Source organism: Adiantum capillus-veneris, chromosome 2 (genome assembly GCF_014529385.1).
Source record: "Adiantum capillus-veneris isolate H3 chromosome 2, ASM1452938v2, whole genome shotgun sequence".
Taxonomy (NCBI): domain Eukaryota; kingdom Viridiplantae; phylum Streptophyta; class Polypodiopsida; order Polypodiales; family Pteridaceae; genus Adiantum; species Adiantum capillus-veneris.
Genome location: NC_140932.1, coordinates 44409642 through 44435218, shown reverse-complemented (window position 1 = coordinate 44435218; position 25577 = coordinate 44409642). Strand labels below are relative to the sequence as shown.

The 25577-nt window shown below is 45.7% G+C and overlaps 1 protein-coding gene across 1 annotated transcript in view; it reads left to right on the top strand.

The window, feature by feature from the left end:
* The first annotated feature begins 1375 nt into the window (after positions 1-1375).
* The window catches only part of LOC147462684 (cactus-binding carboxy-terminal, cactin), a 40994-nt gene continuing 16792 nt past the window's right edge, over positions 1376-25577 (top strand). Inside the window, exon 1 of the mRNA XM_086484855.1 lies at positions 1376-1732. Within this exon, the coding sequence (XP_086340981.1) occupies positions 1418-1732 (315 nt within the window). The 5' untranslated portion in view covers positions 1376-1417. The remainder of the gene's footprint in view (positions 1733-25577) is intronic.

Below are 25577 nucleotides of genomic sequence, written 5' to 3'. Positions count from 1 at the left end.
ACACACACTTTCACACATCCACACTCTCACAAAGTGGAGCTTCAAAACACTACCTAAGAATTTACTATTGAAAATAGATAATTGTGGAGAAAAATAAATATCATTATTTTGTTGTGTTTTTGTCAATATTGATTGCATGAGTGACATACAAAATGGTTGAATTATATTTTCTTATGGTAGGTCATACAAGTGAAGACATTGATAGACAATGCTTAGCTAAAGGCTCTCTTAGAAGAAATAGGAAGAAAAAAATTGCCATCATGAACTTGCCATGTGGCACTAATGGACAAGCCTTATATGAGGGTCCATATGTTCCCAAAAGTTCATGCTTAAATAAGTCTCTATGCAAGACAAAGAACAATAAAACATTCGATTGTACTCGTATCTCTTTTCTTCACCATGGCTTGGTTTAGAAAGCCAAAAGGAGGGCTACTTTTGAGTGGGTGTGAGCCTTTACTGGAGAAGAGACATAAATATTTCAAAATATAAAGGTGAACCCTTTCAAACCATGCATATGAGGACAGATTATGCAACAATTACCCTTACCAGCCACTTGGTGTCTAAATAAGAATTTTTACTTGCCTCAACCTCTAGAAGAGAATTGCAATGCAAGCACCACACATGGAAAAGGGCTTGAAGTGCAAGAAGTTTGCATAATGTTATTAGTCTCTTCAACTTGTCCTATTGCGATCCTTTAATGTGTAAACATCAAAATATGAGTGCTTGGCCACCAAATCATGAGCACTTTGATGGAATCAATCACCCACTAAGATGTTAGTTGATCTTTAAATAAGAAGCTTTAAGAAAAGTTGAGCAATAATACGACTCGTGTGTATTGTATTTACCAAGAAACTTTAAGAACTAGGAAATAGTACCTAGTATAGCTCCACTCATTTCCACGTGGGCATGCTTGGTGATTTAATCACTTGTTTACATTGGTCTTTTAATAAGTCGGCTTCCAATAGGGCACCCAAATCTAGCTCAAGGGTGTTGGATTTATGGAATTCCAATGGTGACAACCAAACCACATTAGAGAGCTCCCCCATAGACCCTCTATAGGTACTTTTGGAGGGCCCTCCAATCAAGAAAAATTTGTCCCATAGAGTTTTCCCAACGTTTTAGAAGCATCCCTACAAATGTGGCACCTCTAAGGTAGGGGGGCCCTCAATCGACCCCTAGGCCTGAGGTCATCTATACTTTTGACCGTCTATAACAAGTCTGCTTTTGGCTTCAATTGAAAATGCTAGCAGCTGTGTATGCTTTGTAGGTGGTGTACGAGGCCCCTTTACCATCATAAGAGGGCCCCTCCAATTTAGAAGGCCCTCTAATTTAGAGGGCCTATTTGGGGGTGCACATCAAATTCTACTAAAGGTTTAGCTTTTAATTAGTTCCTGCCTAACAGCTTTTATCTGTGAGAATGGCAAAAGAGAGTAAGCGCAAGTCGCGAGAGGAATCAGATACCGATAGGAGAAGTAGACGCAGAAAGAGTAGGAGACACAGCAGCAGCGATGACGATGACGATGACGATGTCGATGACGAAAGCAAACACCGCCGGCATCCGAAGAGATCTAGCTCACACAGGAGCAGTCACCATGGCAAGGGAAGCAGAGATAGTAGTGATGACGAGCCCTCAAATGAGAGTGATGAGGACTCTGAACCTGCAAATCGAGGTCACCGCACACCTGAAGATCACGAAATTATGGAATATCTTGCTAAAAAGGCATACAAGAAGGTGAGAGAGAGAGAGAGAGAGAGAGAGAGAGAGAGAGAGAGAGAGAGAGAGAGATTTTCATTAACGTTTTACACAGTCTGAATTCGGCCTGTTTTAGCAAAGAAAGAGGCTGATTTTTATAAGATCTTTCAGAACCCCTAATGATGCCGATTCTAAGGGCAAGTGCATAACTGTTTACAAAGCGGGATTGAAGGCAACAAACTGGAAACTGGAAAGATTGGATATAACCAGCCACACGGACAAACTGTAAAAACTGAAAGCCAAGGAAAAAAACCTCTCCTAAAGAGAGTAAAAAGTGCCATCGCTAGCGAAGTTGAGAGGATGACAACAGCCTTTGAAAGATAGGCGCTTCCATCAAAACCACGCTCTGCAATTGTGTATTGAAAAATGAAACCACCAAAGGCCACCAACGGTGAAAAGAACAAAGGAGCATGGCAGAGGACATCGGGCGTATGGCCAACTGGTATATATCTGATAGCAAAAGGTAATGGATAAACAGAGACAAAGAGGAGGGAGAAGAAAGAGCTGGCCTCACCAAGAGATTGTACAAGAAAGCCACAAGGGGAGCAACAAAGTGCTACATTGGAGCACACAAGAAGCTGTCTTCCAATATAGAGACGAGTCCACTTGTTGAAGCTGGCTCATGAAGACCAAAGCAATTTCATTAAATAGAAATTACTCAAAATAAGAAAATAGCCCATTTCGTAACCTCATTCTGGCTTCTAAACAGTTATCTACAATTGTAGTGCTTGTACATATCTTTCCAGTATCTTGGGATAAGATGCTAATATCTGCTTGGTCATCCATTGTGTGTCCAAGGTAGAGTAGTTCTTGAACTTCACCTAGTACTGTCATGAGTGCATCAAGAGTTTGCGAGGGATGAGATGGCCACATAGCTAGAAGTGAATGATTGAAACTCTCTGTTCAGTATGAACTAAGTGTTTGATTGATGGATTTGAATTCCCGAAAATGATTACTCACACTGTACTGTGTTTAAGTGTAGATGGAATGATTGACGAAATGACTACGGCAATTCGGTCTCGAGAAATCTATGGACATGATCGCTATATGGGATTAGTTAATCCGACATCAGTGAGGTCCGGCGCGGATCTAGATGCAATTGCTAAATATGTTGCCAGGAATCATGGTCTTAGATCAGAATGGATTCTATGTGATACGATCTGAATGTCATGTGAATGTAATGTGACTGTCGTCTTTGTACAAGTGCAGGATTTGGGTCGTCTAGTGCGTCGGTACTTAGAGTTACTGTCTAGTGAACTAGTTTAAAACTTATGTCTGATTTTGTAGGCGTGATCGAGGGCGGTTACAATTCTTTCAAGAGGAAGGTATGCCACAAAATGATGACGTGGCAATACTGCCCGAACAGAGAAGCAATGACGTGGCAGCAAGTGGTACGAACATGCTCAGAATTTGCGTTGACAAGCTGACGTGGCAAACAATACCGATATCCGCATTATGCGTTGACAGCAACTGACGTGGCAAACTGTATGAAATTCCATAATTTTTAGCGATTGCTTTTGATGACAGATTTTAGACTAGATGCGTCTGGAACAAGTTGCTTTTGAGTTTAATTGCTTCTTGGGCATCCCTTGTAAGAATAAATAGACCCTTTGGGGCCTCACTTTGTACATCTGGACGTTAAGTTTGAGAGTAGAGGTCCCTTGGGTGTTGTACTTTGCTCAAGCATTAATATAAAAATAAATACCGAAAGGGACGCCAGATTTTGGGGCCAATACCTCTGCGCATGGAACTACGCCGGGCCATGTTGACTCTAATTTTAAAATTGTGAAGTAAAGCGATTCTCTCGTCTGTCGTGTCAAATTTTCGACTTGGGTGCCCAAGTCTGTAACATGGTCTGCTCTGTTGTTGCGCAGAGAAGCACCTAAGAAGTGGGTAAAATTTAAGAGAGTTTTCACTTATGTCTTGATAACGGAAGAATATGAAGAAGATGTCATCACGGCTTGACATTATTTGAGAATGACTAAGGATACTTTGGATGACTACTGCCAGAGGTGTTGGGATACCTATTTGCCAGCGTGTTTGTGTGGTGGAAATCTGCTAACGCGGGGAATCTATTGTCTTCTGGGGTCGCCGCGCTGATCTGCTGTACAAAACGCCAGGGCTGATCTGTCTTGCAAAAACGCTAACTTCTTAGTTGGGCTGAAAACGCTAGGTCAGTTGCAGGGGTTGGTCTTGCTGAGAAGTTACCTGTTGAGCAAGTGCTCCTACTGCCTCTTCTGCCAGAAAGTGCTAGCGCTAGGTTTCTATATATACTTGGCTAGTCAAATTGCCCTACCGAGTTCCCAACAAAAATCACCTAAAAATAATAAGTGAAAAATGTCAAAAATAGGGGAAAAAGGTCTATGCAGTATAAAAATGCTCTTGATGGGTTCTGATGGAAATCTGATGATCATGCTGTGTGCAACTAGAGGATATGCATCTAATCTAAGTGTCTGGACATGCACGGTTTGCGAACAGACTCACAAAAGTGCTAGATCACTTCCTAATCTAACTGAACTGAACCCATGTCATGAAGTAGCTTGTCCACGTGCACATAGGGTTAGATGTACACGTGACTTAATTGCTTTTGAGTTAAATGCTTTTGGGGCTCTGCTTTTAGCAACCCTTGTAAACCTTTATAAGTGACCCAAGGGGGCTTACTTCTCAGAGCATCTGCGTCCTCAAAATCTTGACTTGGAGTGTCCAAGTTTGTTACAATGGTATCAGAGCACGATCCCTTTTCTCACGACACCTATGGATTCTAAAAAGAAGCAATTGACCTCTTCTGTAATTGCAGAGGCAGAAGGAGGCAATACGGCGAATTCAAGCGATTTAGACTACTTTGGCCTACACATATGAACTTTTGGAGATGTAACGTCCGCAACAGGTTGATGAGTGCACAAAGCAAATGCTTCAGTTTGCTAAAGATTCCCAATTTGTTGACCCAGCAGTCCATGGCTTGAGTGCATATTCAGTGGCAGAAAGCCATGGAACCACCAATCAAACCGGCAATCAAGAAACCTCCTACTCCGAGTATGTTTACAGAAAGAACTTCAAGAGATGGTTCAGACCCAGACCAGTCAGCTTTTGGACATGAAGAATCAATCGAAAAAGCATTTGAAGAAGCGCAAGAAGGGAACTGACTACTCTAGTTACTTGGGCCCTCAGTCTTCTTTTGCATCTGCAAGGAAGCAAAAGAAGCATGTGCATTTTGAAGGACTATCGAGTTCTTCTTCCTCTTCTTCTGATAGTTCTTCTAGCTCTTCTGACTCGAGCGAGGAGGACAGAAAGGGCAAGAAGCAAAGCAAAAAGCAAAGCTTTGGAAAGAACAAGAAAAAGGCATAGAAACTCATATTCCGACCAATTTGTGATAGCTCTACAGAGGAGTCATTCTATGACAGTTTGGACTTCGACGACTACATGTTTTATGTGAGGAAGAAGCACTTTACAGAGCCAACCAATACGACTTCCTCGAAGATAAGAGCAAGAAGACAAAGGAATTCAAAGAGGGTGGATAGTCAATAAAATTTGAATCCTTTTCTGGATTCCAAGACGCTCCGAGGGCTTTGGCCTTCATCTAGCAGTTTGACATAGCCTTCTCTGGAGGGCATTACTCAGAGCACTCCAAGATCGGAGGGCTACATCATTTTAAAAGGAAATGCTCGAACATGGTGGTCCACTCTTCTTCTGACGAAAGAAGCCCCAGTCATGTGGTTGAAATTCAAACGGCTTTTTATTTCTTCTTGGTTGACTCGGGAGTACGAACGAGATGTAAGAACCGCTTGGAACCATCTTCGAATGACCAAGGGAGATTCTTTGGATGCATATTGCGAGAAGTGTTGGGGTTCTTTTCTACTGACCTCTTCGTTTAAGAAGGTCACCTTTAAGGAACAGATTAAGTAGTTTTGCTGCGGACTCCCTACAGAGATCCGAGATTATTGCTTTGAACAAAAGTCGGACTCTATTCAAGAACTAATGGGTAATGCGAAACGGGGGTTCTCGATACATTCGGGGAATTTGACTTACCCGACTGATGAAATCTTGACTCAGAGAGAGAGAGAGAGAGAGAGAGAGAGAGAGAGAGAGAGAGAGAGAGAGAGAGAGAGAGAGAGAGAGAGAGAGAGAGAGAGAGAGAGAGAGAGAGAGAGAGAGAGAGAGAGAGAGAGAGAGAAATGAAATGTTATATCAACAAAAGGCCATAGTGACCTATGAGACCAGAAAGTTACAAGGTGGTGGATCTGATACAAAGTCAGAGTAACAAAATAACCTAATCAACAGTACAAAACAAAGATATATATATTATGTAATTCTAGATTGGTCGATGTGAGCTAAGCCGAAAACTAAGCAAAAATGGGCGGCTAGTTGGGATAGCTGAATCACAAAAGATCTAGCATCGGTCGCTGGCGAATCTCATCAATTTCCTCCATGGTTAGTAGTCTGACCGGGCGTCGTGCATGCCTGGCCAGCGTGCTCTGAATCTTTTGACGTAGCCTCCGTCGATGCTGTGTAGTCTTGCGCAGTCGTGGGCGCCTGGATTTCCCCAGTTCAGTTGCTCGGTCAATCAATGTGCCTCTGGTGTGAGACGGGGGGGAGCTCTGCTGTGGGAGTGGCTCTTGCGGCTGTCCCGTGTCTGCTCTGAAGAAGTCTGTAATCCGTCTTTGAGACTGGTTAGCCTTGCCATTCATCAGGCTTTCTCTGTGTCTGCGCAGCTCGAGCAAGAACAAACCCAAGCATCTTTGATCTTCGTATCCCATTACTCTTGAGAGTGGTCCAAAACCCTCTCTGAACAAGCAATGGAAGCGGCCTCGTATCTCGTAGTAGACGGGGCAGCGGCATGTATAATGCAACTCTGTCTTAGGTTCCAGGTCACACAAGGGGCATGTCCTGGCCTCTGCTGGTACTCCGCTGTATCTCCCGGTTTCAATCCGCAGCTGGTGAGACGATGTGCGTAACTGGCCAATAGCACACCGTATCCCATGAGACAGGTGGGTATCCATGTATCTGGGTCTCATCACAAAACCATCTTCCGTAAGCTGGAGAAGGTGGTCTCTGTAGAAAGCCATCTACGTGCCCAGTTCTTGTGCTGGTTGTATCCATGTCCTCCTGGTGTCTAGCTGGGTCAGGTCTTGGCGGATGAGCTTGGTGATCTCCGACTGTGTAAGAATGAGAGATGGTGCATCCAATGAGTACTGGAATGGTGGCAGCCAGTCTATGCTGAACCCATGCGCCTGAAACCATGATGTCATCTCCCCATACCAGCATGTTGTATCTCCTTGTATGGCTAACTGTCGGGAGGACTCAAGTGCTATGCAAGCATATCTGTCTCTGGGGAGTTCCCATGTGCGGTTTTTGAAGGAGACTAATTTGGTGAGCGCCTCTACCACTAGTGGGGGGGCCGCCAGCTCTGCTCGGATAATGGCCCGTGGTACTGATGCCTTGGCTCTAATGAGCCGCGAGATCATAGAGACGAGAGGCTTCTCCATGTTCCCCCATCCGTCTGTGCGACCCGGCCTCCCTTGGTGATCCAATGAAGGTCCCCATATCTCAGCCCCATAGAGCAATGCTGAGGCCACCAAGGTGTCAAAGAGCCAAAGCTTCGTCCGGGGTTCCTGAAACTGAACCTGCGAACACATCCTCTCCAATCTACCCAATGCTGCGTCAGTCTGGTCTCTTCTGCTCTTCTGAGAGAGAGAGAGAGAGAGAGAGAGAGAGAGAGAGAGAGAGAGAGAGAGAGAGAGAGAGAGAGGAGAGAGAGAGAGAGAGAGAGAGAGAGAGAGAGAGAGAGAGAGAGAGAGAGAGAGAGAGAGAGAGAGAGAGAGAGAGAGAGAGAGAGAGAGAGAGAGAGAGAGAGAGAGAGAGAGAGAGAGAGAGAGAAATGAAATGAAATGAAATGTTATATTAACGTCTTCAAAAGGCCAAAGTGACCTATGAGACCAGAAAGTTACAATGTGGTGGATCTGATACAAAGTCATAGTCAAAGTAACAAGATGACAACAAAGACAAAAATGAAATGACAAATGCCACAATAAAATACTATGGAATCCTAAACTACTAGGTGTGAACAGCAGCTAGCTGGGATATCTAGATCACAAGAGATCCAGCATCGGTCGCTGGCGGATCTCATCAATCTCCTCCATGGTCAGTAGTCTGACCGGGCGTCGTGCATGTCGAGCCAAAGTGATCCGAATCCTCTGATGCAGCCTCCGTCGATGCTGTGTAGTCCTCCGCAGTCGTGGACGTCTGGATCTTCCAAGCTCAGTCGCTCGGTCGATCAGTGTGCCTCCGTTGTGAGACGACAAGCTCTGCTGTGGTAGTAACTCCTCCGGGTGTCTAGTGACAGCTCTAAAGAAATCTGTGATCTGTCTCTGGGACTGGCTAGCCTCTCCTCTCATCAGGCTCTCTTTGTGTCTGCGTAGCTCGAGCAAAAACAAGCCCAAGGATCTCTGATCCTCGTACTGCATGACTCTGGAGAATGGTCCAAAGCACTCTCTGAACAAGCAATGGAAGCGGCCTCGTATCTCATAGTAGACGGGGCAGTGGCATGTGTAGTGCAACTCTGTCTCTGGCTCGATGTCACACAGGGGGCATGTCCTGGCCTCTGCTGTATCTCCCAGTCTCGATCCGCAGCTGGTGTGAAGATGTACGTATCTGGCCGATAGCACATCGTATCCCATGAGACAAGTGGGTGTCCATGTATCTCGGCCTCGTCACAAAGCCATCAACCGTAAGCTGGAGGAGATGCTCTCTGTAGAAAGCCATCTTCGTGTCCAGCTCCTGTGCTGGCTGTATCCATGTCCTCCTGGTGTCTAGCTGAGTCAAGTTGTCACAAAGTGATGACGTGGCGGACATCAGAAACCCTAATTTCTGCCAGAAACCCTAAAATTCCTGCAAACCCTAATTTTTGCCAGAAACCCTAATTTCCGGAAATCGCAGAGGCTGAAATTATTATTATTATTTTTTTTTGGAAAATGATGAGCGACGCAAATTTCGCTTTTTCTCTACTTAAATGAGAAAGAGAGAGAGAATGCTTTTGCTTTCATGTTTTGACTCTCTGTGAGAGAGAGAGAGCAATTGCTTTTGATTTGAAGCTTTTGGGGCTCTGCTTTTGGGCATCCCTTGTAACCTTTAAATTAGTGGTGAGGGCCTCACTTCTGAGGGCATCTGGACGCAGAGTCTGAGAGTGAAACCCTAACCGCTCTTTTGTACTTTGATGATTGATTAATATAAAAAGAAATACCGAAAGGGGCGCCAGTCTTTGGGGCCAATATCTCTAGGCACGGAACTCCGCCGGGCTAGTACAAATCTATTGTGATCTGTGAATTGTTTTGAAGTGGTTATTTGGTGCTATCGCGGTTGATTCTTGACTTGGAGTGTCCAAGTTTGTTACAGTGGTATCAGAGCACGGCCGATTTCTCTTCTACGAGAAATCCGATCCCCGAATTTTTTTTCCGCGGCACCTATGGCTTCAGGCAATGATCAGTCGACTCCCTTTGCATCTGGAGATGCGGGCTGGGATCACAACGAAGATTCAGGCAGAGAGTATGGCCCGCCTTGGCCTACTTAGGCGGAGCGGCGAGAGATAGAGCGTCGCCAGTTGATCGGCGATGCAACAAAGATGATGCTCAATTTTGCCAAGGACCCGAAGATGGCAAAATATATGAACCAGACCTCTTTGGAAGAGGTACAGATGGAGTGGCAGAGAACCACAACACCACTCCCGAAACCCGCTCTCAAGAAACCTTCTGCCTCCAAGAAATATACGGAGAAGGAACTGGAGAACGTGGTTGATGCACGGATTGCTCAGCTTTTTGACACGCAAAAGAAAGCCAAAAAGCACGGCAAAAAGCAGAAGAAAGGCACTGACTTCCCGGGATATTTGGGTCGTCGGTCGACATTTGACAAGGCAAAGAAATTGAAGAAGCGCGTCAAGTTTGAAGACCTACCCAGTTCTTCTTCTTCTTACAGTTCTTCTAGCTCCTCGGATTCGAGCGAAGAAGACAGAAAAGGTAAAAAGCGAAGCAAGAAGCAACGCTTTGGAAAGGGCAAGAGAAAGGCAAAGAAGGCTAAATCTCGCCCAGAGACTGACAGTTCTACTGAGGACTCGTCTATAGACAGCTCAGATTCCGATGACGGAAAGTTTTATGCGAACAAGAAGAATTTTTACAAAGCCAACCAGTATGACTTTCTCGAAGATAAAAGCAAGAAAGTCCGAGAGTTTAAGGAAGGTGGCCACTCGATCAAGTTTGATACTTTTCAGGATACTCAGATGCTTCGAAGGCTTTGTCTTTTATACAGCAGTTTGACATCGCTTTCGCGGGAGGACGCTATTCAGAGCACTCCAAGATTCGGAGAGCTGCCTCTTACTTTAAGGGGAATGCTCGTACTTGGTGGTCCACGCTTTTATTAAGCAAGACTGTGCCAGTTACATGGCTGAAATTCAAGAGGCTTTTTATTTCTTCTTGGTTGACTTAAGAGTTTGAGCGAGATATACGAGCTGCTTGGAACCATCTCCGGATGACCAAGAGCGATACAGTGAATTCTTATTGTGAAAGATTCTGGAGCTCTTTTCTACCCGCCTCTTCATTCAAGAAGATCTCGTTCCGAGAACAGATTGAGCGGTTTACCTTGGGTCTACCTATAGAGATCCGAAATCACTGCTTGGAACAGAAGTCAGCTTCTGTTCAGGAGTTGATGAGTCATGCGAAGCGGGGCTTTGCCATTCACTCTGGCAGTCTGACCTACCCCACAGATGAGGCGATGGCACAACGAGCAGAACATACTTCTGGGAATGAAAGTAGAAAGAAAAAGAGCAACCCAGAGAAAAAAGATGCACGACCCAAGCTTACTCCTGAGAAGAGAGCTCGCTTCATTAGAGAGGGGAAGTGCTTTGGATGCGGGGAACATGGACATATTTCCGCAAAGTGCACTGATAAGGCACAGAAAGAACAGAATGATAAAGACGACGACAGGTCTGAGAGTTCGAGAGCAGCTAAGGAATGTGGCAGAAAAGGCAGATAGAAAAGCAGAACTCGTACCACATGGCGTGGGACCTGCACCGAATCTAATGAATGAAAGTACAAACTTTGCCGCTTTCGGGGCAAAGTGAAGGATCAGGAAGCTCTTTTGAAGGAGCCAAGGCCAACTTCTTTTTGGCGGCTCGATTTGGAACTACGCCTGACAGACTGACGCCACAGGCGGAGGTAGTTCGACTGGCACCCGGATGGGATGTTGCCATTACACCGAGCATTGGCAAACTTTGTTTGCAATGACAGGGGTGTTCAGGGCACGCGAGTGACGTTCTACTCGGGATCCCTTGGTACCACAAGAACTACGCCGTGGTTGACTACCGGGCCGAGAAAGCGACTTTGATAAATGAAGGGCTTAGAGATTGTACTTGATGAACTTCAGTTTTCTTACTCATTCTTTTGGGAGAACTGAACCATGGATAAAAGTTGAATATGTTTTGACCTGAAGAAAAGAATGCCAATATTTTTTTCTCCACGCTCATGCCGATTGCTTTTGAGAGGGCCTGAAGATCATACCATTGATCTGATATCTGGAAGCACGCCACCGAATCGGCCACCTTATCGTGTGAGCCGAGTACAGAATGAAAAGATTATGAACCCAGTGAAAGACCTCTTGGAAAAGGGTCTTGTCCAGCCTAGTACTTCACCGTATTGCTCTCTAGTGTTGTTGGTTTTGAAGAAAGACGGATCTTGGAGAATGTGCATCGATTATAGTACTCTCAACGAAATCACCATCAAGAACAGATTTTCGATTCCTAGGATCGATGATATACTCGACAGGTTACAGGGATCCTCGTGCTTTAGCAGGATTGACTTGAAGAGTGGATATCATCAGATCAGGATAGCGCCAGGAGATGTCTACAAGACAGCTTTTCGGACGACTTTTGGGTTATTTGAGTTTTTGGTGATGCCTTTTGGCTTAACCAATGCTCCTGCGACATTTAACCGGATGATGGATAGGATTTTTCGAGAGTACAGGCTATTTGTTGGCACTTTCTTTGACGACATCATTGTTTTCTCCAAGAATGAGACAGAACACAGAGATCATCTGCTTCAAGTCTTTCAGGCATTACGAGATCACACATTAGTGATTAATGCTACGAAAAGTGATTTTTTCCTACCAGAGATACATTTTTTGGGACATATTGTGTCAACAGCAGGAGTGCAAATGAACCCGGCCAAGATAGAGACTATCCGTGATTGGCCCGATTTGAGGAATGTCCATGAAGTTAGAAGCTTCTTGGGACTGTGTTCGTACTACAGGCGGTTCATACGAAAGTTTGCAGAGGTTGCTTCCCCTTTGCATACCTTGACACAGAAAGGAGTACCTTTTTCGTGGGGACCCACAGAGGTGACTGTCTTTCAGACATTGAAAGAGAAATTCACTACAGGACCAGATTTGACTTTGCCGGACTTGCAGAAGTCATTTGAAGTATTTTGTGATGCTTGTGGTCGTAGTCTGGGTACGGTCTTGATGCAAGAAGGCCATGTCATAGCTTACGAGAGCCGTTTGTTCTCTAGGCCGGAGATGACAGCACAGATGTATGGGAAAGAGCTTTTGGCGGTTATCCACGCTCTTACTCAGTGGCGGCATTACCTACTCGGAGCGGATTTTACTGTCTTTACAGATTATCAGAGTTTGCGCTACTTCTTGTCACAGAAGCAGCTTTCGGAAAAGTAGATGCGGTGGGTGAACATCTTGTCACAGTTCCACTTCCAGATTGTCCATGTGCAGGGACAGAAGAATGTGGTGGCAGATGCTTTGTCTCGAAAACCGTTGGTTCTGGCTATTTCCGCGATACATCATAGGAGCTTCGAGGATATGGTCGATCAGTGTGCCACAGATACAGATTTTGCAGATATTTTCACACGGATACGGGATGGGGAGACAGTAGCTGGATACTCCCTTCGGGAAGGCTACTTGATGAAAAAGACTATGTTGTGCGTTACACAGCCGTTGAGGGAAAAGGTTATGACTGATTGCCACTGTCCACCTTTTACGGGTCACCGCGGCATTGCTACCACCATGAAAGGGGTAGAGAGAGATTTCTTTTGGCGGAGACTGAAGAAGGATGTGGAAGAGTTTGTGGGCAGTTGCTTGGTATGCCAGAAGGTCAAGTTTGACAGGCATAAGGCACAGGGATTGTTACAGCCTTTACCCATACCCACCCGCCCCTGGGAAAATATTGAAATGGATTTCATTTTTTTTGATCTCCCGAGAATACAGAATGATCACGATGATTTTCCGATTACATGGCACGCCTGAGACGATTGTCTCCGACAGAGACCCCAGATTTATGAGTTTGTTTTGGAAGGCAATTTGGGAGAACATTGGCACGCGGTTGCAGTTCTCGTCATCGTTCCACTTGCAGACTGACGGGCAATCTGAGATTGCCAATTCAATGATTTTAGATTTATTGAAGTCTTGTATCTCGCATCAAAAGACTCAATGGGAAAAGAACTTACCTTTGGTGGAATTTGCCTACAATAACACGATACACTCTTCGACGGGGAAGACGCCATGTGAGATTGTTGAAAGTGCTGCGAAGGTTCCATCCTTCCTGAGCACGAAAGATTAGATATTGGAAGCGGATGAATATTCGTGAGACTTGGATACGGCTTTTGCCAAGGTTCGCGAGACTTTGCAGCGGATCGCCATCGTCGCGACTGGAAACTGAAGGAGGATGATTGGGTGCTCTTACTTTTGAGAAGGCACGCCTGCGAAAGAAAAAGGGAAAGGAGAGGCTTTTTCCAAAGCTTAGTATGTGATACTACGGACCTTTCCAGATCACTGACAAGATAAATGATGTCTCCTTCCGATTGGAACTGCAAGATACTTGGAGGATTCACAATGCATTGCATGTGAGTCTCTTGAAACCTGTTAAGGGTCATGTGCCTGATGATGGGGAGCCTGATGAGCAACCCAAAGTGGAAGAAAACGAGGAGATCCTTGTTCCTGAACAATTTTGGCACATAATGATACGAAGAAAGGTAAAGTTCGAAGGCGGTTCTTGGTTAAGTTCAAGAACTTTCCTGCATTTGATGCGAAGTGGATGGAGGAGGAGGACCTAGCAGATACTCCTCGGATTGTGAAACTTTACCTCGATGTTTTGGTTTAGCATAGTCTACTCCAAATGGAACCCAGAATTCAGCTTGGCCGGAGATCTGGTGCAGTGGGATGCACAAGAGGGGAGTCACTCCACTCCTTTGTCAACAGATGCCTCGATTTTGATACTAAAGTCATTGATGTCTCTTTGAGCTTCAGGGATACTGAGAGCTGACAGTATTCTGCTGGATGACTTTATGAAATGGAATTCCTGATAATGATACTGATTTGTTTCTTCACTTCTTTTGAGTGCAGGAACTGATAGCCGAAATGACTGCAGCATTTTGGTCTGATTGATCTCGAATAGACATGGTTGCAATAGGGGTTAGTCAATCGGACATCGATGAGGTCCCGATTGGACCTAGATGTGATTGCTAGCTACATTGCCGATAAATCATGGTCTAAGATCCGAATGAATGTTGAATGTCATGTGATGTCCTGTGATGTTTGGTGATGTCCTGTGATGTCGTGTGATGTGACTGTCGATTTTGTACATGTGCTAGATGTGTGTTCCTAGTACGTAGGTACTAACAGTCAGTGTCTGCTAAGACTGTTTATGGCTTTTGTCGGTTTTGCAGGTGTAATCGCGGTCGATTACAATGCTTTCAAGAGGGGGATATGTCACAAAGTGATGACGTGGCGGACAGCAGAAACCCTAATTTCTGCTAGAAACCCTAAAATTCCTGCAAATCCTAATTTTTGCCAGAAACCCTAATTCTGGAAATCGCGGAGGCTGAAATTTATTTATTTATTTATTTTTTTTTGGAAAATGATGAGCGACGCAAATTTCGCTTTTTCTCTACTTAAATGAGAAAGAGAGAGAGAATGCTTTTGCTTTCATGTTTTGACTCTCTGTGAGAGAGAGAGAGCAATTGCTTTTGATTTGAAGCTTTTGGGGCTCTGCTTTTGGGCATCCCTTGTAACCTTTAAATTAGTGGTGAGGGCCTCACTTCTCAGGGCATCTGGACGCAGAGTCTGAGAGTGAAACCCTAACCGCTCTTTTGTACTTTGATGATTGATTAATATAAAAAGAAATACCGAAAGGGGCGCCAGTCTTTGGGGCCAATATCTCTAGGCACGGAACTCCGCCGGGCCAGTGCAAATCTATTGTGATCTGTGAATTGTTTTGAAGTGGTTATTTGGTGCTGTCGCTGTTGATTCTTGACTTGGAGTGTCCAAGTTTGTTACACAAGTCCTGGCGGATGAGCCTGGTGATCTCGGACTGTGTAAGAGTCAGAGAGGGTGCATCCAGTGAGTACTGGAAGGGAGGGAATCTGTCTATGCTGAACCCATGCGCCTGAAACCATGATGTCATCTCCCCATACCGGCATGCTGTATCTCCCTGCATGGCTAACTGTCGAGAGGACTCAAGTGCAAGGCGAGCATATCTGTCTCTAGGAAGTTCCCACACGCGGTGTATGAAGGAGACCGATCTGATGAGCGCCTCCACCACTAGTGGGGGGGCAGCTAGCTCTGCTCGAACAATAGCACGTGGTACTGAGGCCTTGGCTCTAATGAGCCGCGAGATCATAGAGACCAGAGGCTTCTCCATGTCCCCCCATCCATCACTGCGGCCTGTCCTCCCGTGATGATCTAATGAAGGTCCCCAGATCTCAGCTCCATAAAGTAATGCAGAAGCCACCACAGTGTCAAAGAGCCAGAGCTTCGTCCTAGGCTCCTGAAACTGAACCTGTGAACACATCCTTTCCAATCTACCCAATGCTGCATGGGCTCTGGTCAGTCTAGTCTCTGCTGCCCTCCTCAATGAAAATGTTGGCCCACTAAAAACCACTCCGAGGTAAGTGTACGCATCTGTATACTCCACAGTCGCCTGGCCGTATATGAATGTTGGTGCTGACCTCTTGATCCACTGTGGGGTGGTATTAAATACCATGACCTTGGTTTTACCAAGGTTGACGGACAAACCACTTTCTTGAGCAAACCTATTCAAAGCATCCAAGTGACGTTGCATCCCCTCCGGAGAGTCGGAGATCAACACAATATCATCAACATATAACAATAATGGAATCCATGTCCCTGCCATCTGTGCACCTCTATCACCATCTCTCTCAATGTAGTCAGAAACCTCATCCACATACATACCAAATAGAGTAGGAGAAAGCGGACAGCCCTGCTTCACCCCAATAGTGGAGTGAATCTGGGTGGATAGACCCTCTGAGGTGCGTACCTGCCCCACTACTGACCTGTATAATGCCATGACCCCCCATATGCGCTCTGTGGGTACTCCCATCTGCTGTAATCTGCGCATCAATCTAGCTCTAGGCACTGTGTCAAAAGCTTTGCGGAAATCCACAAAGCTACAATAGATCCGTTTCCCACGCGATCTACCCTCCTCAATGATGGCTATGGGTGTCAAGATATGGTCAAGAGTAGAAAAACCCCTCCTGAACCCTGCCTGCCCGGCTGCGCGTATCCCCTCCCTCTCTGCCCATCTACTCAGCTGCTGCTCAAGAATGGATGCGTACAACCATGCCAATGTGTGTCCAATCATGATAGTGCGATAATTCCCAGGTTCCATAGGGTCTCCCGACTTGAAGATAGGTACAATAGTAGATAGGCTCCAAGTATCAGGCAAGCCCTCACACATGGCACGGTTAAACATCACTGCTAGAAGCTCTGCTAGTAGATCTCTGGTATGTGTGAAATGCTCAGCCACTAAACCATCATGATCATAAGCTCTCCCAGTCCTCATCCTGTCAATGGCCTTCCTCACCATCTCTGCGGTGAAAAAAGCACATGTGTGTGGGCATGGATCGGGGGGGTCGGGAAGGGGGGGCTGCTCAGGAACTGTGTACAGAGATGATGCATACTGGCCCGAGTCCTCTGTAGAAGTGATGGCGGGGGGGGGGGGGGGGGGGGGGGAGAGTGCTCCTGAAAGAGCCGCCATGCCTCACGTGAATCCTGACTCAAGAACAGTTGATATAGATCCTGCTCTAGCCGAGCCAAAAATGCCCTCTTCTTCCGCCGCACTAGGCGCCGGAAGTCAGTCTGTGACTGTCTGTGAGTGATGTCCCCCAAAAGCACCTCCCTCTGAAGTCTAGCTCTAGTGTCCCGGCATTCCTCATCATACCAACTGTTCTGGGGCATGCTCCCCGAACGGCGTCTCTGCTCAGGCTGGGTATGTGGGTATGCCTCTGCTGCTGCATCATGTAGTGTCTGTGTCAATATAGTAGTAAGCTCCTCCAGAGGTCGCCCTGGCTCCTCTGTGCATAGGCGTCTATAGATCCCATCTATGTATACAGAGTTTGTCTCCCGCGTGAAGGTGTAGTGAGTAGGGGCTGCTGTCCGTAGCCTGTGTGCTACACTAAACTGAAAGGAGATGGTCATTGACACAAGAGCATGATCCACTGCCACACCAACAAGTCTGGGTCCAATCGTGAGATCCTGGATACTAGAGATGAGGCTCGGCTGTGCCATGACATAGTCCACTGTGCTGGCTCCATGTCTGTGTGGAAAGCATGTAAAACCCCCTGAGGCGGGAAATCTCTCTAGGTCATTCAAGATGGCCAATCCATGTGCAGTCCCCATGTCTATCAAGTGTCGTCCATACTCAGTGTGTTCTCCATCTTGTGATACTCTGGATAGGCCTATCTCTGCAGCATCCAGCTCTCTCAGCATCTCCTCTGAAGTATCATAAAATATTGTGTGATGATGGGCAGTCCTAGCATTGAAATCCCCTAGAATGATGATGTCACCATCTCTAGAGAACTCCCATATGTCATCATCCAAAATAGAGAAAGGGGACTGTCCTCTGGGTGGTGCATATACTGACGTGCTCGGGGGAAAGTAGCAAATAGCAATGTAAAGATATCTGTCTGTCTCTGCTCTCAGCCTCACCCACATGTACCTAGCTTGCTCATCTCTGCGGGCTATATGTATCAATGGCTGCAACTCCTCCCTGAATAACACTGCCACTCCTCCTGATCCCCGCCCTCTGTGCTCTGATCGTGTCTCCTGTCTATAGGCAGTCTCCCATATGTATCCACTGATGTGAGGCATAGACTGCCCATGGGCCTGATGTGTCTCAGAGTAGAAGACGATGTCTCTTCCCCTGAAACTATCCTCAAAGGCGCCCACATCATGCCCATGAGAGAGAGAGAGAGAGAGAGAGAGAGAGAGAGAGAGAGAGAGAGAGAGAGAGAGAGAGAGAGAGAGAGCGCACAAGTGCTCTGCAAATAATGCTCTCAATACACAATCTCAATCTGAATGACTACAAGACCCTAAGCATTCTATTTATAGAATCTTAGGTTAAGGTAAGGCAAAATGTGTAATTGGTGCAAAAAACATAAAAGCCCAAAAAATGGCTAAAAATGTGTGCACCCAGCCAGGCTAAAAAATGACCGGCGAGACACGTGCTAAAAGTGTCCACCCATGCAACCTACATGATGTGCGATAGGTGGCCAACCTGGGACAATCACTAGCCGTATAAATGGCGAAGTAACGGTGGTGTAACAAGAGCGTGGTCTGCCGTTGCGACAAGAGCGGTTCCTGCCGTCTCATGAGACGCTACAACTGCAGTTGAGGTTGTCTGTTTCTCCTTGTTGGCCTCGTCTCGCTTCTTCTTTTTGCATTCTGATTCTCTGTGCCCTTTCTTGTGGTAGTGGTAAAATTCGATGTCCTTGTTCTTCTTCTTCTTCTTACCTTTACCTTTCTTGTTGCCTTCTTGAGCTATCAAAGCTCCTTCTGCATCAACAGCACCTCCGGTTCCGAATGCGGAGTGCCCCTCATCTTTCTGAGGGAAGTGAGAATCTCGTCCTAGGTGGGAAAAGAGGTACGTCCAGATGTGAGCAAACTTTGAAGTAGGGATCAAAGCGTAGGGGAAGCTTGAATAGTAAGAGGCCGGCCATGCGTGCCGAGGCGACAGGCCATGCGTGCCGAGGTGATGTCGCCTCCGATAGAGACAAGGTTGCCCGAGAGTTTCCGCATGTGGCGAGTCACTCGGTGGCGGCGAGTCAACCCATCGAGTGAGTTGAAATCCTTTAATTGGACGTTGTATAATTCCTGTTTAAGTGTGATCTGCCTGGCAAACGAAGTCTCCTCAAACTGGTCAAGAATCCGTCTCCACAATGGATGTGCATGCTCCTCTTTGGAAACTTCCTTCGTGATGCGGTCCGAGAGGTTCATCATAACAAAGGTGAAGACTCATATGTCCCGATCCACCCACTCGTCGATCTGGTCCCGAGTGGCGGTGGGAAGGGAAGGCTTCGTAGCCGAATGGGTGAAATCATTCAAGCATTACCAAAGTCGATCGTAGGCAATGATTGTGCGGACTTGTGTCCTCTGCACAGGATGGTTGTGTAAATCCAACTTCTTCTCCTCAACAAACTGGGTGAGGGCAAGTAATAAGTACCAAAATGGTGCTGATTGGGTGTAGATACCTGTCCAGTGTCCAAGGTGTAGATCTGCAAGTGCCAAGCAGTAGAAGGGTCTCCTGTACACGTTCTGGCCACTCCCAATCGTGCAAGAGGCTTAGATTTATTGAAAACACAGCAACCTCAGAAAACGCAGCATGTGCGCAAAAACGCAGGTATGCTTGGAAAAACACGGGGCTTATCTGGTGCATGTTGGTGCGATACTCTGCAAGGATGGGGCACCAAGAGAGGGAAAGGGAGGAGGATGCCTTCAGAGGCATAAAACGCAAGGTTGATATCCGAAAACGCTGGCTTTTCACTGCAAAAACCACTAGGGCTGAAAACACTGGGCTGTGTTTTGCAGTTTTCCCGCGACGGAGGGGCTCAAAACTGCTACCGCTAGCTTCTGGAAGGGAGATCGCAAAGGAATCTCCGGGTTTTGGCGATTGATACCATGTGAGATTGAGCAGCGGAGAGGGTGTGAGCCACGCGCGCCGAAAACGTTGGGGAGAGAGAGAGAGAGAGAGAGAGAGAGAGAGAGAGAGAGAGAGAGAGAGAGAGAGAGAGAGAACACAAGTGCTCTGCAAATGATGCTCTCAATACACAATCTCAATCTGAATGACTACAAGACCCTAAGCATTCTATTTATAGACTCTTAGGTTGAGGTAGGGTAAAATGTGTAACTGGTGCAAAAAACATAAGCCCAAAAATGGCTAAACATGTGTGCACCCAGTCAGGCTCAAAAAATGACCGGCCGGACACGTGCTAAAAGTGTCCGCCCATTCAATTTACATGATGTGCAATGGGTGGCCAACCCGGGACAATCACTAGCCGTACAAAATGGCGAAGCAACAGTGGTGTAACTCTAACAGAAACTTCGTTTGCATTGTCAGGGATATTTAGGGCACGAGGACTTTTACATCATGCCTTTGGAAGGGTGTGACGTTCTCCTAGAAATCCCCTGGTACCATAAGAAGGACGACGTGGTCGACATTGTGCCAAGAAAGCGACTTTGACAAACGAGAAGGGCAGAAAAATTGTACTATATGTAAAATTGAAGAGCGAGTCTGTCCCTATTGTATCGGCTTCGGCCATTTCAAAATTTATGAAATCCAGTCTTTTTGTTTACTCAATCTTTTTGAAAGAATTGAATGATGAACATCGAATGAACATGTCTGAACTAAACAAAGAACGCCAAGATTTTCTGCACACACATGCTGATTGTTTCTCTGAAGGCCTGCCAAGTGAGTTACCCGCATCTCGTCTTGAGGACCATACTATTGATCTGATTCATGGAAACACACCATCGAACCGGCCATCTTACCGTGTTAGCCGAGCCCAGAATGAAGAAATCATGAACCAAGTGAAAGACGACCTTGAAAAGGGTTTCACGTGTTAGCCGAGCCCAGAATGAAGAAATCATGAACAAGTGAAAGACGACCTTGAAAAGGGTCTCATCCAGCCGAGTACTTCACCCTATTGCTCTTCGGTTTTACTAGTACTAGAGAACGACGGATCTTGGAGGATGTGCATCGTCTATAGAGCTCTCAATAAAATCACTATCAAGAACAAATTTCTGATTCCAAGGATCGATGATATTCTTGACCGACTACAAGGATTCTCTTGTTTCAGCAGGATTGATTTGAAAAGCGGGTATCATCATATCAGAATCTCTCCGGGAGATGTCTACAAGAGAGCCTTTTGGACAAGCTTTGGTTTATACGAATTTTTGGTGATGCCTTTTGGACTTACCAATGCTCCAGCCACTTTCAACCGAATGATGGATAGGATTTTTCAAGAGCATCGATCTTTTGTGGGCACTTTCTTTGATGCTATTATAGTTTCCTCCAAGGATGAAGCAGAACATCGACACCATCTGCTACAAGTCTTTCAGGCATTGCGTGATCATAGATTAGTTATCAATGCCAAACAGAGCGAGTTTTCTTGCCGAAGATACATTTTCTGGGACACATCGTCTCAGCAGCAGGAGTACAGATGGACCCGGCCAAGATTGAGACTATCCGCGATTGGCTAGACTTGAAGAATGTTCATGAAGTTAGAAGCTTCTTAGGCTTGTGCTCTTACTACCGGCGGTTCATTTGGAAGTTTGCAGAGCTAGCTTCCCCTTTGCACATATTGGCGTAGAAAGGAGTCCCTTTCTTGTGGGAACCGACAGAGGTGGCTGCCTTTCAGACACTTATGGAAAATCTGACAACTAGACCAATGTTGGCTTTGCCAGACTTGCAAAAGCCATTTGAAGTTTATTGTGATGCTTGTGTCGTAGTCTGGGAGCGGTCTTAATGCAAGAAGGCCATGTGATTGCTTATGAAAGTAGAATGTTTTCAAGGCCAGAATTGGTAGCACAGATTTATAAGAAAGAGCTATTGACAGTGATCTATGCTCTTAGTGGCGACATTACCTACTTGGAGCCGATTTCATGGTCTTCATTTATCATAAGAGTTTACGCTACTTCCTGTCACAGAAGCAGCTTTCAGAAAAGCAGATGTGGTGGGCTAACATCTTGTCACAGTTTCACTTCCAGATTTCCATGTTCAGGGAGATAAAAACTTAGTGGCAGATGCTTTGTCTTGGAAGCCCCTCGTCTTGGCTATTTCCGCGATCCATCATAGAAGCTTTGAGGATATGGTTGATCAGTACGCCACCTATCCGAATTTTCCTAATGTTTTTACTAGGATACATAATGGGGAGATAGTACCAGGGTATTCCATACTGGATGGCTACTGAAGAAAACGATGTTGTGTGTTACACAGCCGTTGAGGGAAAAAGTTTTGACTGAGTGCCATTGTCCACCTTTTACGGTTCACCGCGGTGTTGTGTAGCTCCGCTCCCCGCTCCCATGTTAAGAAAGATGCCAGAAAAATGCACATCAAGCTTATTTGAAGCTTACTTGATTAATGGTTAGTGATCAGGGCTTGTTAACAGGCCAAGTTTAATTATAAACGTATGCCAGATGCGGCTTAAAAGGGCCAGCTGATGCTTTAATGATGCTAAAATGGACTATGCTTGAAGTGAGCACAGATGAGGGATTATGATTTAGAACTGTAGGGCTTGAAGGGCTCTATTGGCCTGTCTTTACGGCTCGTCGATTGGAGCTACGGTGCAAAAGTTATGGCAGTTTGAAATTTAAGTCGATTGCAGATCCATACCGGATTGGGCAACTGCAACTGGGGTAACAAAAATGAAATGAATGCACAGGCCTGAAGTGCTCACTTTGTTGAGCACGTGGGTCTTTTCAGATCAGTGATTAGAGTTTCGATCTCGCCGATGAATCAAACGTTGGAAGACATGTTGAGGGCTTATGTCTCTCACAGACAGTCTGATTGGAAAAGGTACCTTCCACAATTAGAGTTCGCCTCAATAGTAGCAAGCATTCTGCTATTGGATTTAGCCCATTCATGCTGATGTATGGATTTGAGCCTAAATCCCCTATTGCTATTGGCTTAGAGAAAGTCAAAGATCACCAAGCTCGTGAGTTCTTGTATGATATGCAAGAAATGCTTGAATTGGCTAAAGATGGTATAAGGGCAGCTCATGACCGAGTTACTACTTATACTAATCAAAAGAGATCGCCAAGGACGCTAGACGTGGGACAATGGGTTTATCTGAAGATACCCAAAGATTCCAAGACTATGCGAACTGGAAAGCATTATAAGCTTTAGCTAGATATTGTGGACCATTCTTGATCACAAAGAAAATTGGCCAAAGTTGCATATAAACTAGCTCTTCCTTCGGATGTTAGTGTACATCCAATGTTTCATGTCAGCTGCGTTAAAGAAAAATTAGGTGAAATCGACAGAGTTATGCCTATCGAGGAAAATGTATGGCAAGACATGCAAACTGAGTTTATTCCTCGAGAACCAGAGGCTATTCTAGATCATTGTACTTGTCATTCGCGCCAAAAAGCTTATAATGAGTACTTAATTAAATGGAAGGTCCAATCTCAAAGGTTTGCTACTTGGGAATCAATTAGAGCTTTGAAACCTTGAAACCGGCCCGTGGTGGGGCGGTAGGCTTTGGCTTTCACCCGAAATTCTTTACTTTAGACACACACAGAGCACTTTGCAAAATGAACCTGCGACAGGAATCAACACTCGAATACACACACGGTTCGGAAGCTAGAATGCCCCGAGCAGACGCCGACAACCTGTAGGCCCCAAAATTGGCGCCCCTTTCGACATTTCTTTATTCTTTGAGAGGGTAAATTACAAAGTAAGGTCCTGGGAATCCTTTATCTATATCCAACTAGATACCACTTGATTTGGCCAAATTTCGGCAGCATAACAGCCCCAAAACTTACGTGAAACCAATTCCCCTGCTGGAACTCACTTCCATTGGCATAAACCCTCTGATTCCTGCCCAAAAACAGTAAATTAAGCACGCTGTATTTACTGGTTTTTGCCCTGTTTTCAGCCCCAAACAGTCCCCTAATTGTCCTCTGCCAGTGGGGCACTATTCCCAATGGTTCTAGCGTCCGTATGGCTGAAAAACAATCAATTTACAGCGCATACACATCACTGAAAACGCACCTGTACGGTGAGGGTCTGCTTTGGAGTAGCAGTTAGCTACCCTTGTTCTTGCTCAAGGAGGCTGTTGCCTCAGTACAAAAGCATGAACCCACACAGCTGTACATCAGTCAAATGAAGAGCCCTCTTGTGGGGCATCACATAACTGCACGAAGGGGAGAGAGAGAGAGAGCAGTGTGTAGTGTGCAGGGCATCACTCCTAGCACCACACTGTACATGGGAGGAAAAGAAAGCACTCCATAGCTCTTAACCTGTGACAGGTTCTCAATGAAGCATCCCCCAAGCATAAATCGAGCGGCCCCTCTTCTGCCCTTGAGCTGTAATGCATCTGTGAACGAATAGATGCAAAAAGGGGAAGATTACCATGGCTGCCCAAAACCTGCGTATCGCTGAAAACGCAGCAAAACAGCCCTGTAAACACGCATTTGATGCCTTCCAATGCTGAAAATGAGCTCCTTGGACCTAGGCAAAGTCATGGGAAGCTAAAAAATGGAGAGAAATGGCTGAAAATCAGAGTTATCAGCCTCCAAAACTGCTCCAAAGAGTCAATTACGAGTTCTCTTCTTCCAGACTTGGTAAATTGACCAAATTGTGCCACTTGGCACTCATACATGCAATTTTTCCGCATTGGGCTTCCTGCTTAAAAATCTCTCAACTGGTGCATCAATTGACTTTGCAGCAGAGTAATAAAATGTTTCCTCGTCATACCGAAGGTAATGACGTGAACACATTTCACGGCCCAAAATAGCAGATCCCTAATTTTGAGGAGATGCTTCCGTTGGGCTCCCACTGGTCATCTGACCATCTATCCTCATTGGGGCCGCATCCAAAAGTGCAATGTGGCCCAACTGTCGGATACTTTCTGTTGGTGATCCCACCTTGACTTTATGTCTTTATTGAGTTCACTTGCTAGTATCCACCAACTTGCTAGTGCAACGGAGGGACTTACATGATCTTGAACTGAGCCTAGACATCCTTTTACTTTACGAGTTATCAGTGCCGACCAACTTCCCGTGTGCGGGTGAAACTACCGTTCACAATGGCCATACAATGTCCGACCATTTGCAACTTCAAAAAGAGGGTCGCAAAAATTAAACAAAAATCATTGGAAAGAAACCAACAACTAAGGTTAGTAGTTGCCACGTCCTCGTGACAAAAGCTCAATATTCCTACTTCATTGATGTAAGGTGTAGCGGAATGAATGTTTGAACTTTGCTCAAGATGAGTGCTCCGAACTGTGCTCAAGGTTCCTTTTCGTTCTTATGGAAGGTAGAGCCTTCCGTTCTTAATGAGAGAGTGCTATGATGACAAACAAGTGAATGGACATTGTGCGTGCATGTGTATGAGACTGAGAGATAGAGAGAGAAGAGAGATACGACACCAGAGACGTAAAACCCTCCTCCGAAGGCCCCACTCTCGTCGGCGAGAGTGGTCTACTTATGATTGCACAAACTGGTACAATGCGGATGCATGTGACTGATGCAAGTCTAGGCTATGTCGACGATGACGACGGGGATGACGACACCGACCTAAGGGCTGAAATCTGCAATCTTTTATCTGCTGTCCAAAAACGCTATGGGCTGAAATTTGCGGCTAATCCAAAAACGCTGATTTTGGGGGCTGTTTCTGTAGGTCTTTGTCGCTGAAATTCTGCTGGTTTTAGGGCTGAAAACGGAGGTTCTTATGGGTTGAAACTGCTAGTCTTTCCAGGCTGAATCTGCTAGTCTTTCCAGGCTGAATCTGCAGGTTTTTCATGGCTGAAAAACGCTGGATGCT